This window comes from Cannabis sativa, chromosome 8 (genome assembly GCF_029168945.1).
Source record: "Cannabis sativa cultivar Pink pepper isolate KNU-18-1 chromosome 8, ASM2916894v1, whole genome shotgun sequence".
Classification (NCBI taxonomy): Eukaryota; Viridiplantae; Streptophyta; class Magnoliopsida; order Rosales; family Cannabaceae; genus Cannabis; species Cannabis sativa.
This window is the reverse complement of record NC_083608.1, coordinates 14923211-14936982: the sequence shown is the minus strand read 5'-3', so window position 1 is coordinate 14936982 and position 13772 is coordinate 14923211. Positions and strand designations below refer to the sequence as shown.

General features: G+C 31.6%; 2 protein-coding genes across 4 annotated transcripts; both read right to left on the bottom strand.

Moving 5' to 3' along the window:
• Positions 1–1689: 1689 nt before the first annotated feature.
• On the bottom strand, positions 1690–9647 carry LOC115699686 (meiotically up-regulated gene 184 protein). 3 transcript variants are annotated; one of them, XM_030627210.2, is made up of 3 exons: positions 9382–9647; positions 7514–7602; positions 1690–3691 (listed from the first exon to the last, which is right to left on the bottom strand). In XM_030627210.2, exon 3 carries the CDS (start codon positions 3537–3539, stop codon positions 1980–1982), a length of 1560 nt encoding a protein of 519 aa, XP_030483070.1. In that variant the 5' UTR covers positions 3540–3691; positions 7514–7602; positions 9382–9647; the 3' UTR covers positions 1690–1979. The 3 variants fall into 3 exon arrangements, 2 of the variants coding, with proteins under 2 accessions (XP_030483070.1, XP_060958409.1); XM_061102426.1 differs by having other exon boundaries at positions 7514–8531; positions 8768–9624; XR_009684019.1 differs by lacking the exon at positions 1690–3691 and adding an exon at positions 3692–5581 and having other exon boundaries at positions 9382–9631.
• Positions 9648–12538: 2891 nt separating this feature from the next.
• LOC115699888 (uncharacterized) lies at positions 12539–13249 on the bottom strand. Its single transcript, XM_030627430.1, has one exon. The coding sequence runs from the start codon at positions 13247–13249 to the stop codon at positions 12539–12541; it is 711 nt and encodes a 236-aa protein (XP_030483290.1).
• Between the last annotated feature and the right edge of the window lie 523 nt (positions 13250–13772).

The following is a 13772-nucleotide window of genomic DNA, read 5'->3' as shown; positions in this document are numbered from 1 at the left end:
GTAGTAGAATCTTGTAGTAGCAACAAAAACAAGCACCAGCTACTATGCCAACCTGTGGTGATACAGGATATGTTCTTTATGCTACTATATCTTACCTCCAAGGGAAGTATTCAGTGTTGTTAAGACTTTAGACATTTTCAAAGTTATAGGTACTGAAGATAGACTTACTGCCCAGATTTTTTTGATTTAATCTGATAGCTTGATTGTTTTTTCTAACTTGAAGTAGCTTGGAGTGTGCCATAAAGACTGTGGGTTGCGATTTCTTCCATTAAGAATCATAGATTATTTGATTCTTGTATTCATATTCAATATGTCATGTGTTCCTTGTAATAATGTAGCTCATGTTTTATAATGCACAAAATTCTGCATAGCTAATTCTTGTATTGAATTACTGCATTTATTCAATTCCTAAATGTAGCTCATGTTTTATAGCTAATTCTGAATTTCACAAATTGAATTACACAAAATTCCAAACTAATGGTTCAGATCATCAAACACTGATTTTTATCAATAAAGAGTTTAATTTAAGAAAGAAAAAAAAAAACTAAATTTAATTTTTTAAAATATATACATATCAAAGTTTAATTTAATTTTAAGATAAAAGGGATATTTGCGGCATAAATACTATACGTTTTCAGTTTTATACACTTAAATACCACATGTTTTATTTCGATAGATTAAATAACTTAAGTTACATTTCCGTTACTTCCGTTACTACTTTTTAGTTAAGTCATATTCAAACATAGAGTATTTGCGACATAAATACTTGATGTTTTAAATTTCATACACTTATATATCACATGTTTTTTCTTTTAGCGGATTAAATACCTAAAGTTACGTTTACGCTACTTTTGTCATTATCAATTCGTTAAATTCTATTAAAATAGACTAAGTTGACACCTGTCCACTAATATATTCTCAATAAAAAATTATTTAATAATTTTAAAATTTGTTAAACTGTAAATAAAACATAAAAAATGTATTTTTTTTGCTAAGTATTATTCAATAAAAAAAAGTTATTAAATAATTTTATAGTAAAAAAAATAATTAAATAATATTTATTTAATTAATAAAAAAAATCAATTTTATAGTTATATCTTTCCTTATTTCTTCGTATTTATGTAAATAAATTTGTTAAAAATATTTTTGTAAATAAAATCAATTTTATATATAATATTGAAAAAATTTCTTATAATAGGATTTAAGAGACTTGTAGTGATGAAGGTAATGTAAATGTAACTTTAAGTATTTAATCCGTCAGAAGAAAAAACATGTGGTATATTAGTGTATGAAATTTAAAACATCAAGTATTTATGCCGCAAATATTCTATGTTTAAATAGGATTTAACAGAAAAGTAGTGACAGAAGTAACGGAAATGTAACTTAAGGTATTTAATCCGTCGAAAAAAAGCATGTGGTATTTAAGTGTATAAAACCGAAAACGTATGGTATTTATGCCGCAAATATCCCTAAGATAAATAACAATTTATTATTATTTTTTAAGTTGGGAGACAGAATGAAATGATATGTAGCAACTAGTAACTATAACTAATAACTAATAACAACTAATTTACTCATTCTAAAATAAAAAAATTATTAATTTTAATGAAAGAAACAATACAAAGAGGAGCAATTATATGAGCAACATTGCTTGAAAAATCAATCAAGACAGCAGCTTCTGTGCAAAAATTAAAATTAGTAAAACTTGCTCTATTTATATCAGTAGTCTAAATTTGCCCATATTTCAAGCTCTTCCTTTAACTAATGGCTAATGCCACCTAAGGTTACTAACCTCAACTTTATATAATGTATATGAACACATAATTTTTTAGTACATAACCATTAGCTAAAGAGGAAAATTAGGTTCAAGCTTGAAACGACTTTACACAGAAAAATAGAAAAGGAAACTTTAAACTACTAAGGCACTCACACTCCTACAGTAAGAATTTAGCATCATAATACTACCAGACCTAATTTCATCACTTTCTCTTTGGTTTTTTACAAGTTCTTTCGATGTTAGGACTCACTGAAGAAGCACCACTCATCTTCCTAGGAGAGCAACGATTCTTTCGCCACAAGTCCTCTCTTTCGGTTGCTGCTGCATGTACCTCCTCAAATCCTCTCTTCATAGTCTGATAGACTTGTTGTACCATAGTTGTGGCTTGAGCAGCAGCTGAAGCACCAGTTTTTGTGAATGTACCCCAATCAAACTTGTTTTGGTTTTGTGTATTGGGACCATTAAGCCCTCCTGTTCCTGCATTTTGAGGGGCGGTACTTTTCTTTCTCGGATTAGATGCCTTTTTGGTCGCTTTGCGTTTATTTGAGTTCTTTTGTTGCTTCAAAGATTTTGGTGATGCTGGTGACTTCAAGCCATTAGGAGGAGTTGTTTCTACTGCAAGAAATTGCTCATGACAATCAGAGCATTGGAGCTTATGATCAAGATAAATTCTGAGAAATTTGTATTGCTTCTTGCACCGATGGCATGCTGTCCAAAAAAAGTAGTTGGATTTTGGCATCTGACTTGAAGGTTTAAAGTGAACTGGTTGAACAGTACTTCTCAAAGGCTTTGTGCTAAATTCGGTACTTATTGTGGAATGACCAGCCGAAAGGGTACTTTTCGGGAGACTTGCCCCAGATTCTGTACTTTTTGTAGAATTCACCCCTGGTTCACAAGTTGAAGCGGGATTTGAGTGACCAGCTGAAGTGGTACTTTTGGGAGGACTTGCTTTAGATTCCATATTTGTTGTAGAATTTAACCCTGACTCAGTTGAAGCAGGAGTTGGGGAGGAGTCACCTTCTGCAGTGGCAGTTTTTGGAGGCTTTGCCCTAGAGCTTCTTCTAGTTGCTGAAGTGGTACACGTCGGAGGACTTGCACTAGAGTCTTTTTTTGTGGAATTTACCCCAGCCTTTTGAGTTGAAGCAGGAACTGAGTGACCTTCTGGAGGGGCAGTTTTAGCGGGCTTTGCCCTAGAGTTTCTAGGTTTTGCGGAATAAACCTCTGCCTTGTGAGTTGAGGAACCTGCACGAGTAGTACTTTTCGGTTTTGGAGGCTTCGCTTTAGATGTTGTAGTTTTTGTGAGATTCACCCCTGAAGCTGTTGCTGATGCATTCCCATTTGTATTAGAAATTTTTTGATTCATTATTGCATTCCTCTTTTGGTCAAAAGCTACTCTCTTGGCCTTATCAGACAACAAAGCCCATGCTTGTGAAATAAGCTTAAAAGCATCATCAGCTCCAATGGAATTGTTCTTATCAGGGTGAAGCATAAGAGCAAGCTTCCTATACTGTTTCCTAACAGTCTCATCATCTGCTTTTTGATCCACACCAAGTATGCCATACCAATCAACTTCTCCACTTATCTTGTTCTCAGCAGAAATATGTACATCGAGCGTTGATAACATTTTGGCGATACCATCAAGCCCAGGAAATAAAGTTTGAGCCTTCAAAGCAAACCTCTTTGCACCCATAATGTCCTTCGCCAAGAACTTCTTTTCTGCAATCTCTTTTGCCCTAGCAGCCTCATCTTTATTACACTCCATTTTCCCAGACAATCTTCTCGAATGCTTATTACAGATTTGTTGCTACAGCCAGCAAGCAGCTTCTTGATCTAAATAAATACAGCCATTCCAGAGTGCAACTCCAGAAATTCCATGTTCTATCATATTTCTATTGATTTAATTGTCAGCAAAACCTATTAAAAAGAAATAGATTAAAAAAAATGAAAAAACAAACAAACATTTTGAATCAAACTGACAAGACAAAGCATAATAAACAAACACATTACAGTTTGAAAACAGATCAGCTCTTTGATATTATAATTTCCTCCACACAACCATGGGATAAACAACAAATGTTTGGAGAAAACTGTGTCATCTAAGGCAAACATTTAGTAAGGAAGAAACTCTTGCTGCTGGTGGCCAGGGAAGATTTAGAGCTTCTCGGCTCTATAACAGTAAGTTGCAGCAAACTCAGGTTCACTACCAGCATGCTGTTTGGTGTAGGTTGAGTGTTCCTAAACACAGATTTGTGTTTTGGCAGGCTGTTAACATTCAACTTCTAACTAGAGATCTTCTCTCTCGGATTTGTATCCCAATTGAGTCTCTGTTATGCCCAGTTGGTGAGGTTTACAACAAGAGTCATGCTCATCTCTTTGTTGAGTGTCCGCTCTCTAAAAGGGAAGGGTGATCTCTCTAGTGTTCAGTTGGTTGGGTCACAAAGCTTGGCTGACTGAGTTTATTGGCTGGATAATTTGGCTTAAATTTTAAAAGGAAAGGGCTGAAGGAGACGATAGTTAATGCCACACTGCACCAGCCATGGTCTATAGCCTTTGGATTAATCGAAACAGATGTATTTTTGATGGAGTTTCTTATACTGATTTGCACATAGTCAAGGATACCAAGAGTGTTATTCAATACAGGTTATACAATTTAAAAATTTGTAATTCTAATATACAGGAACAACAATTGTATAGAAAAGTGATAAAGTGTATAGGTTTAAAGTTTTGTCTCGAGGTGGCTGGTTGTAGCTTCCATTGGGAGGTGTGTGACGTGTTTTGTAAGTTTGGTGGTTGATTAATGAAGTTCATTTTCTTCTTGATCAAGATAAATAAATAAAAAAAAATGTTAGGAATTCACTTGGAATATAATGACCAAAAGAATGCAATTTACAACATAGTTTTTAGGGGCCGTTTGGTATGTAGGTTTCATTTCATGGGAATAGGTTTAACATTGCTAGGAGAGTGATGAAGGGAATTATAAACCTAGGAAAACAACATTAATGTGTTTGGTTACGTGCAGTAATGTTATGATGATGCTTAGGAATATTGATTACTTTGTTTGGTTGACATAGGAATGGAATGTGACAACTTTTTTTTTTTTTTTTTTTACAATAATGATTATTTTTTTAAAAAAAAAAATACTAATGATTTAATTTTTTTTTTCTTTTTTAAATGTTAAAAATAATTTTTATTTATTATTTTTCATATAATTTTATAAAAAAAATTAACAATAATAAATAATTATAAAAAGTAAAATATACATATATAAACAATTCTTGAACCATTTCCACCTCTCATCAATTGAACCATCAAGAATTGGTTCAGGCTTTTTTAATAATAGCCCGTGAAGACGCAACAAAGCATTCAAAACAACATTAAATTGTCTACTCACTGTTTCACCCGAACGTGCAAATTGTTGTCTCACAATTCTATTCTTAATGTCATGAGATATAATATGTAAAAATACAGCAACCATTTCTTCAACATCCATATTCTTTGTTCCCTTCAAACCCCCGATAGTTCTAAGTTGGTGACACGAAATACCAAATGTTTTCCTATCCATACGAGTATTTTCTATACAAGCTAAGTCACTAGCATGTATCATTCTAAAAAGATTTAGTTGACGTAATTGGTGCCTACGGAAAGAACTTTCAAGAAACATATTTCTACTTATTTGTCTCTTACAACAAATAATAATTATTTGGAGTATGAAAAGAAGTGTCATCTTATTTAACATCTCCATATATTGAAGTAAAATTGCTACAAATCTTTTTTTCTTTGCAACCAATGGAAGATGAGTCATATCTGCATCAAGTTTTGAAATAGTAACTCACTTATATGCATTAGCAACTATGTAAAGTAAAAAAGAAAAATCACAAAAAAAAAAAATACATTCAAAGAAATTACACTCTTCAATAAAAATCTCATAAACAAACGATCAATTTTGTTTGCATACTTGAATAGGACCAAACATTTCTAATTATGTTGAAACTCAAAGTTACAGCAACTTCCTTAAAAGCTACAGTTTAGAGTAAACAACTTCATTAAAGAGAATGACGTTTTTCTTTTCTATCAATAAATGAGATAGGTTTCTTATTTATATCATAGTCAAGCAAAAAGATAATTAAAAGAATGAGTGATAAAGATGAGTAAAAGGGTGATGTACTTATTAAATAGAAGAACACAAGTGAAAAGAAAGAGTGCACTGAGTGAGCCAAGGAAACAACCGAAAAAGAGGGTGGTATAGATGTGTTAGGTTCCTTAAAGAGAATAGATAGAGAAAAAAAGAAAGTAAAGTCTGAAAAAAAGAGTCCAATGAAAATGAAGAGAATAGAGAAAACTATTAATTAAGCATGATGATAAGCCTAAGACTTATCTTATGTATCACAAAATGATTAAATGAAATGCTTAGTCTCTTATGTACACAAGCTGAGTTGTCTTAGTGTTTTAATTCTATTGGTCCAATTGTAATCCTAGGTGGCCTAAGTCTTTTTAAGACCAATGCTTATAAATACAGAGGGAGCAACCTCATTTAGCTTAGCTTGGAATTAGATAAGAGTAGACTTTTTGTGGAGAGACCAATCCTCTCGAAAGATTGGGAATTTGGAGAGACGAGCCTCTCGAAAGCTCGATATTGTAACTTCGTGACTGTTTTTCAGAATAAAAATCATTTGAGAAATTCATTATTGGTATTTATTTTGGGAAATAGTTGATATAATATTTTTGCTCTAAGATTATTCTATCACATGACAGATGGGGTTCATCGATCTGGTGTGGGGTCATGTTTCTTCGAAGGGGTAATCTGCTAAAAAATGAGTGTGGCACATATGGATGGGGTCAAACTAACCAAGTGATACAACATTATTCAAATATCCATGAACCATTTGTTAGATGGTTATTAACACCTCAAGAGCTATAAATGCAAAAAGAAAAAAAGAGTACTAACAAAGAAATAATACTAGTACATGCAAGAGATACACCATACACGATGGTCATCTTCCAAAACTGTAATAAAAGTTAAAAGAATGGACACATGAGCATCATCACTAACCAATCTAGAATAATGCTGGAAGATAATGTCAAAATGATCTCCTTATTACAAATGGCAATAATATATATCTAAAGACATGGAACTAAATGGTGAGTTTGGAAGATTTCAAGCCTAGATTCATAGGTCATTAGCCATATATTTAATGCTTCCTTACAGTTTTTTTTTTTCTGATAAACTTCTGGCTTAGGGGTTAATTGAAATTGAAATTGGTAACGAAATTGGTCCCCAAGCGAACCAGCACAGGAAGCACCACACTTCCTAGCCTAATTGACCAAGATATGAGCTAAACTATTGTCTTTTCTAGCAACAAACTTTAAAAAATTCACACAATCTCGTGTTAAGAGATGGAAAAAATGAAGTTTTGAATCTTAAGATTGGGAAAACATGCATCTTCAGTCAGTCCCATCAAAGTTTTCATAAATTAATCTCATAGCAGGGGAGATCTATATCACTTCTTCGAATATACGATGTTCCAGCTAAAGCATAACAATTCAATTCATGAAATTCACACAAACACAAATATATTCCACAAAACAAATCTTAGATTCAATTCAATAAACAATTATACCATCACAATTCAATGAAACAATCAACAAAAGCATCTCATCTAGAATCTTTCACTCCCAAAACCCTCGTCCCCAACCAGAGAGAGAGAGAGAGAGAGAGAGAGAGAGAGAGAGAAATACCTGATTTAGCAAGAATTGGTTGATGGAAGGAAGGAGATAAAGAGCAGAGGCGGCTAGGCTTGGTTGTTCTTCCAGTCGGGTGAGCTTTCCTGAGAAATGAAACTCTTGTGTTATCAAGAGGTGGATATTACCTCAATGTTGAGCCCATAGTAAAATGAATCCCCAGCTACAAAAATAAAAATGTAATACCAAACATGGGTTGGGCTTTAAATTCCCAATCCTGAGTAAGCAAACATGTATACCAAACAGCCCATGCCATGTTCTTACCTCCAAGTGTGAAACTGAATGCTAAGCTAAAATGAAATAATGAAATTGCAAAATAAAAAAGCAAAATTGAAACAGGATAGACCATGGGTTTGTGTTAATCAACTCAAACTGAACCTAAAATAAAATGTAGTGGAATTAAGAAGACGGGTCATGAATTCCTAATCGATAAATAGTAAATACAATTAAGTAAAACACAGAGCAGAACTGTGTTAGTACATTACACCATCTGTGTTACATAAAACCATAGTATATGTAATCTCTTGGCTAAGAAATTAGGAAGCAAACGGAGAAAAGCAGGGTCACATCTCCATAGATCCATTACTATTTTTTTAACCTCTTTTCCCCAACCTTTCCCACACAAATAAAAAAACTCCCCAAAACTGAACAACCTGTGATAACTTCTTAGAACTTGAGAGAAATTCCAATTCACAATTGAGATGAATCACAAATTTAAAGTAAAGTTACACAGGCACCTCCTAAATTATGTCAATATACACTTCCTAGACCAATCTATTTACAATTACATCCCTAGAATCCAAAACAACTACAGAAACTCTCCTCATCAGTTACCTTTACTGTCAATCAAACTCCGCAGAAATGTTGATGTTGTCCACTACCACTACATTTTCATTTCAAGATTTCAACTACCCTTATCATCAGTCAAAAGAATCTGCTAGACAATATTACAATTTTTATCCTGTGCTGTCAAACGCCACTTTCAAGGTTCACTCATCTCCTCATATTTTGGCCACTAAGGGCTCGTTTGGAATGCCGTATTAGGTCGTATTGTATTGTATTATATTGAATTGTATTTTATGCAATATTTTTATATAAAACTATAGGTAGTATTAACTTTTATGCACACCTAAATATATAATATTTTAGTATAAATTAAAATTTGACATACTATTATATAAAAATATGATATATAATCCAATTCAATATAATACAATACAATACGACCTAATACGGCGTTCCAAACGAGACCTAAGTGAAATACTTTCTTCATTAGTTTTCGGCAATTCTTTAGATCATTTTTGTACAAATTGTAAGCGTTTTAGTTTACTATTAAGTTTTTAACTCAATTTGCTTCAAAAATTACTAGCACAGGAAAATTAAATCATGTGCATTCACCCACAATATAAGTCAAAACTAATATATACACACACAGAAACATTAACAGCGTCAAACTCATGAACTTCACCTACATCCATTTTAGCTTACATGAAAAATACATAAAAATGTTATTTGAACAAAATAACAACAGCACCCCAAGAATACAACATTTAAAAAATAAAAAATAAAAAGCTTCCCTTTTTTCTGTGAACTGTTTATGTAAACATCATGTAGAAAAAAAATCACATACAAGGAGCATCTGGGCAATCAAGACAGCTACAAATTTACGATAAAATAATGCGCACTATTTCTATGAACTCTCAAGTCTCAACTAAAGAAAAAACGCATTATCCTGAACAGAGTGAAGAAAGAAATGAATCTCAAAAGGCACAATCTGAAACAAACAGTACAGAGGAATTTCGACATATTTTCAACCGAGATTCCAAAAGTTGAATATGCCAAAATGGGGGACACTTATGACTTACCATGTTATGGGATGAGTGGAGATCTGGACCGGGGGTGCGCTGGCGGTAGCGTAGACCTATGGGTATTCGTTGTAGCTCAGAGCTGGCAGTGGCGACCAGGGGACGCTGGCGGAGGCTGCTCCCGTCCGGCAGCAATGTCAAATTTGACAGAAGCAAAAGTGATTATTCTCTGTCAAGTTATTTCTAGGGTTTTCTCTTTACCTTCTTCATTACACTTTTGTATATACAAATTATGCACCCAAAAAAATTACACGTGTATGTAATTTTATATGCACCAAAACAAAATTGTTAGTATAATTAAATAGCGAGTTCTACATAGTTCTAGAGAATATCTTTAAGAGAAATGCTAAAGGGTACTGGTGCTTAGCACCTTCCTATGTGTCAATATCATAATTATTCTAATTAAGTATCGGGTCCCATATAATTTAATATAATAGCTTTTAAAGAGTATCGCTAACCAATCGCAACGCGACATGTCGCAAAAGTGCTAGACACCACTGGTGCCTAATAGCAATATCCTTAACTAATCATAACGTACACTAAGAAAAGGTGATAAATAATACTAGTGTCCATATAATATTTGAAAGTAAGTATAATATTTTGGTATTTTTTAGATTTTCCTTTCTCTTTATTATTTACCTTTTACTTGAAAAAAAAAATAACGCGAGGAAACCTCAATTATATCAGTTATATTTTGACTAAATTTACTCAAAATGATCCCTTTAATGACACTGACCAAAGGGTTGAAACTATCCTAAAATGATCGAGTTGTAGTTAAACCATCTCCGTGAGAGACTCAGTCAACCAAGTCGAAAAAGAAACACCTTGCCCATATTGATACCTCATTTAAAGTATTTCAATTGCAAATTGGTATTTATACTACTTCAATTTGATAGCTTCATAAGGAGCATCCCTTAGCCCCATATGAGGGAGAATTCAAAAAATTACATCTCATAAAAGAGTCCGTAAGACTACTACAATGAAACTAAAATTGATATATTTATTTATTTATTAGATATACACTTATTTTAGAACATAGCATATTAGAGTGACCATTTTTTAAATCAAATTTTCTCACTTAAGCTTCTTCCTTGCAATTAGAGTTTTCTTCAACCTAGTGCTGATGTGGAATTTTTGAACTCTTTTGATGAGGGTTGGTCAGTTTGGCCTTAGGCTCGTACATGACTTTAGTTGAAAGGGGAATTTTTCGGTTGGTGGTTAATTTGTGACCTCTCTATTTAAAGGTGCTCTCAAGTTTTTGTCTCTTTAGCTTTCCATAGTGTTATCTTAATGGTGCTCCTACTTTATATATTTATGATATTTTTAAGCAATATAAACATTGTATATGAGTGTGTATATGTATACTAGGTGATTGTTACGTGTCAAGCCACGTAGTGTTAGTTTTATTTAATATTTTAGTTTTTTATTTTCATTAATAATTAAAATAGTATAATTATTTGAATGATTTGTTTTATAAAAATAAAATATGTGTCAGTAGTAAGTAAAATATAGTTGTGTTATAATAATGTATGTTATTAATAGTAAAATGTACATTAATCTTCTAATTGAAAAAAGTTCTATTATCTCATTTTATATCTAATAATAGCTACACAACTATATATTTATAGACTTTCATATTCTTTGCAAATTACTAATAAGCACCAATAATATTTTCATACTCTAATATTTTTAAAATAAGTACAAACATATAAGGTAAATACTAATTACAGCCCATTTTATCTTCTTTTTATTTTCTTAAGCCATTTTATCTTTTCTAGGTAATTACAAAGGGGCAACCCATATACTGTCTCACATTTATATTATCTTTTTTTAAAAAATAAATAAAAAAATTATTTATATTCTTTTTTAAGATAGGTTTGTTAGAGAGATATGTGGCTAAGATGATTTTTTTTAAGTATATTCTGTTAAACCAAAAAATGCCGTTAAATCACTTTTAATATATAAAGATACGGGAAATTTTGGTTCACGGTTTTATTTGAAAAACTTTTTATTTTCAAATACATTAATACATTAATACATTAATGTATACTAAATTTATGTTAGTTTTTTCAAACTAACATAATACATTAAAGTTTTTATTTGAAAAACTTTTGGTTCACGGTTTTATTTTCAAACTTTTTAAGTATGTGTTTTTCGAATCTCTTTGCATTAATACATTTATATAATGCTATAGATTTATTTTGTTCATGAACGATAAGATGATTCATAAAATTTTAAAAAAATTCTGGAAAAAATCCCTTTGGACCCAAGAATACTCTTTGAAATTAAAGTTAATTTTTAAATTGTTTTCGACGCACGAAGCCTACATAGATCTTTTAACCTCTTCAATTAGTTTGTTTTGGGATCAATTTCTTAATTTTGTAATTAATTTTTGTATGCATTTTAAATTTTATATTATTCTATTTTTATTCTTATTTTCATTCCTCTCCACTCATCTGTTGAACTTTCAACAAATCTAGTAGACTTTTCTTCCTAGATTGATCCATGTTTGCAGAGAAAAGAATACTTGATTTCGCTTTACTGCATAATTGGCCAGACTACCGTTCATAGAGATTGATACAATTTCACCAACTCAGAAACTTGTGCATCATTAGCATATAAAATTCAATATTTATTAGATTGGATTCATCCAATAAAAAAAATATAATTTTAATTTTAATTTTCATATAAAATATATATTTTTATATAACAAACATAAAATTCTAATTAGTTCCATTACATATGTTTTAAATTTTTAAATACCCCATCTGATTTAATTTGATATTAAAAAATATAACAATTAAATATTTAATGTTTGTCTGTCGATTATAATTGAATCGATCGATTATTATTAGATTGGATCAATTTAATTATATGTGAGTTTACTTGAAGAATTTTATGCAAAAATTCCCACTCCATGCGATTATATGATTTATGCATATCAAGTTTGATTGCTTGAAGAACTCTATGCAAAACATACATTGGTTGATAGCTTTGTAAGAGAATCAAAAAAACTTCATCTAAAAATCAATATTCGAGACTATTATTCTAGTCCTGTCTGTACTAAATATAAATTCAGTCACTTCTTGTTGCATACCCAAAAATTAGTAACCACCAAATTAAAAAACATATGTAAAACATAGTACTATTAGAGTTGTTACATATGGCCAACGATTTCAACTGCAAGAAATTGCTTAAGACAATTAAAGCATAACATATTACAATCAACATAACATCTAAAATACTCAATTTCCATCTTACACCAATGGCACACTGTCCAAAACGTGTATGGATTTGATGATGAGTGACTATGATGATGATGATCTTCATGACCTGCTCCACTGGTACTGTTTTCAGGTGGCTTTGGCTTTGTAGTTGTTCCGGCCGCCGCTTCTGCCGGTTTTGATGATGAAGCCTCATGATTTTTTTTACTATGAACATTTTGATCATCATGACTACTCATTTTTGCCTTATTTCTCTCTTTGTCATAAGCATCTCTCTGTTCTTTATTAGACAACAAATTCCATGCTTCTAAAATAAGCTTGAAAGCATCATCAGCACCTATGGAATTGTTCTTATCTGGATGAAGCATTAGAGCAAGCTTCCTATATTGTTTTCTAATAGTGTCATCATCTGCTTTGGGATCCACACCAAGTATTCCATACCAATCTGTGACTACTCCATTTATTTTGTTCTCAGCACAAATGTAAACCTCAATTGTTAATATCAATTTAGAGATACCTTCAAGATTGGGATATAAAGTTTGAGCCTTTAATGCAAATTTCTTTGCACCCATTATGTCATTTGCTATCAACTTCTTTTCTGCTATCTCTTTAGCTTTAATACCCTCTTCTCTATTCCACTCCATTTATATATACTTCTCTTCTCACTTTTTGGCCTGTATAAATTTTTTTTTTATATATTGAATTCAAAGAAGAGAAATTTTGAGATCGATATTTCAAATTAAATGTATAATTTCTAAAACATAAAATCGTATATATAAACACACTATGTCTTCTATATCAAAAGAACTGCATGAATCTGAAAACATAATATGATATGTTATGTATATATATATATATAGAGAGAGAGAGAGAGAGAGAGAGCTTTACCTTGTTTGTTATGTATGGAGTACTTAGCACAAGCATAGGCTGCAATATAGTAAATTTGTAACAAAATGAGAGGTTGAAATATTTTTAGAGGCAGTAATATGTAAATGTTTAAAAGTTACTAGTGGATCTCTTCATATTCCCTAATCCTGCAGCTAGCTTGAATTTCCAACTTTTAGTATTCTCCTCACCAAAAATATATATAAATATATATACATATAGACCGTTCGTATTCCGTTAATTATGATTGTACAATCTTTTAGTGTGTAAACCAAGAAAAAT

Bases quoted from the DNA above. Each gene is read 5' to 3' on its own strand.
- LOC115699686 (XM_030627210.2), bottom strand. From the start codon at position 3,539: ATGGAGTGTAATAAAGATGAGGCTGCTAGGGCAAAAGAGATTGCAGAA.
- LOC115699888 (XM_030627430.1), bottom strand. From the start codon at position 13,249: ATGGAGTGGAATAGAGAAGAGGGTATTAAAGCTAAAGAGATAGCAGAA.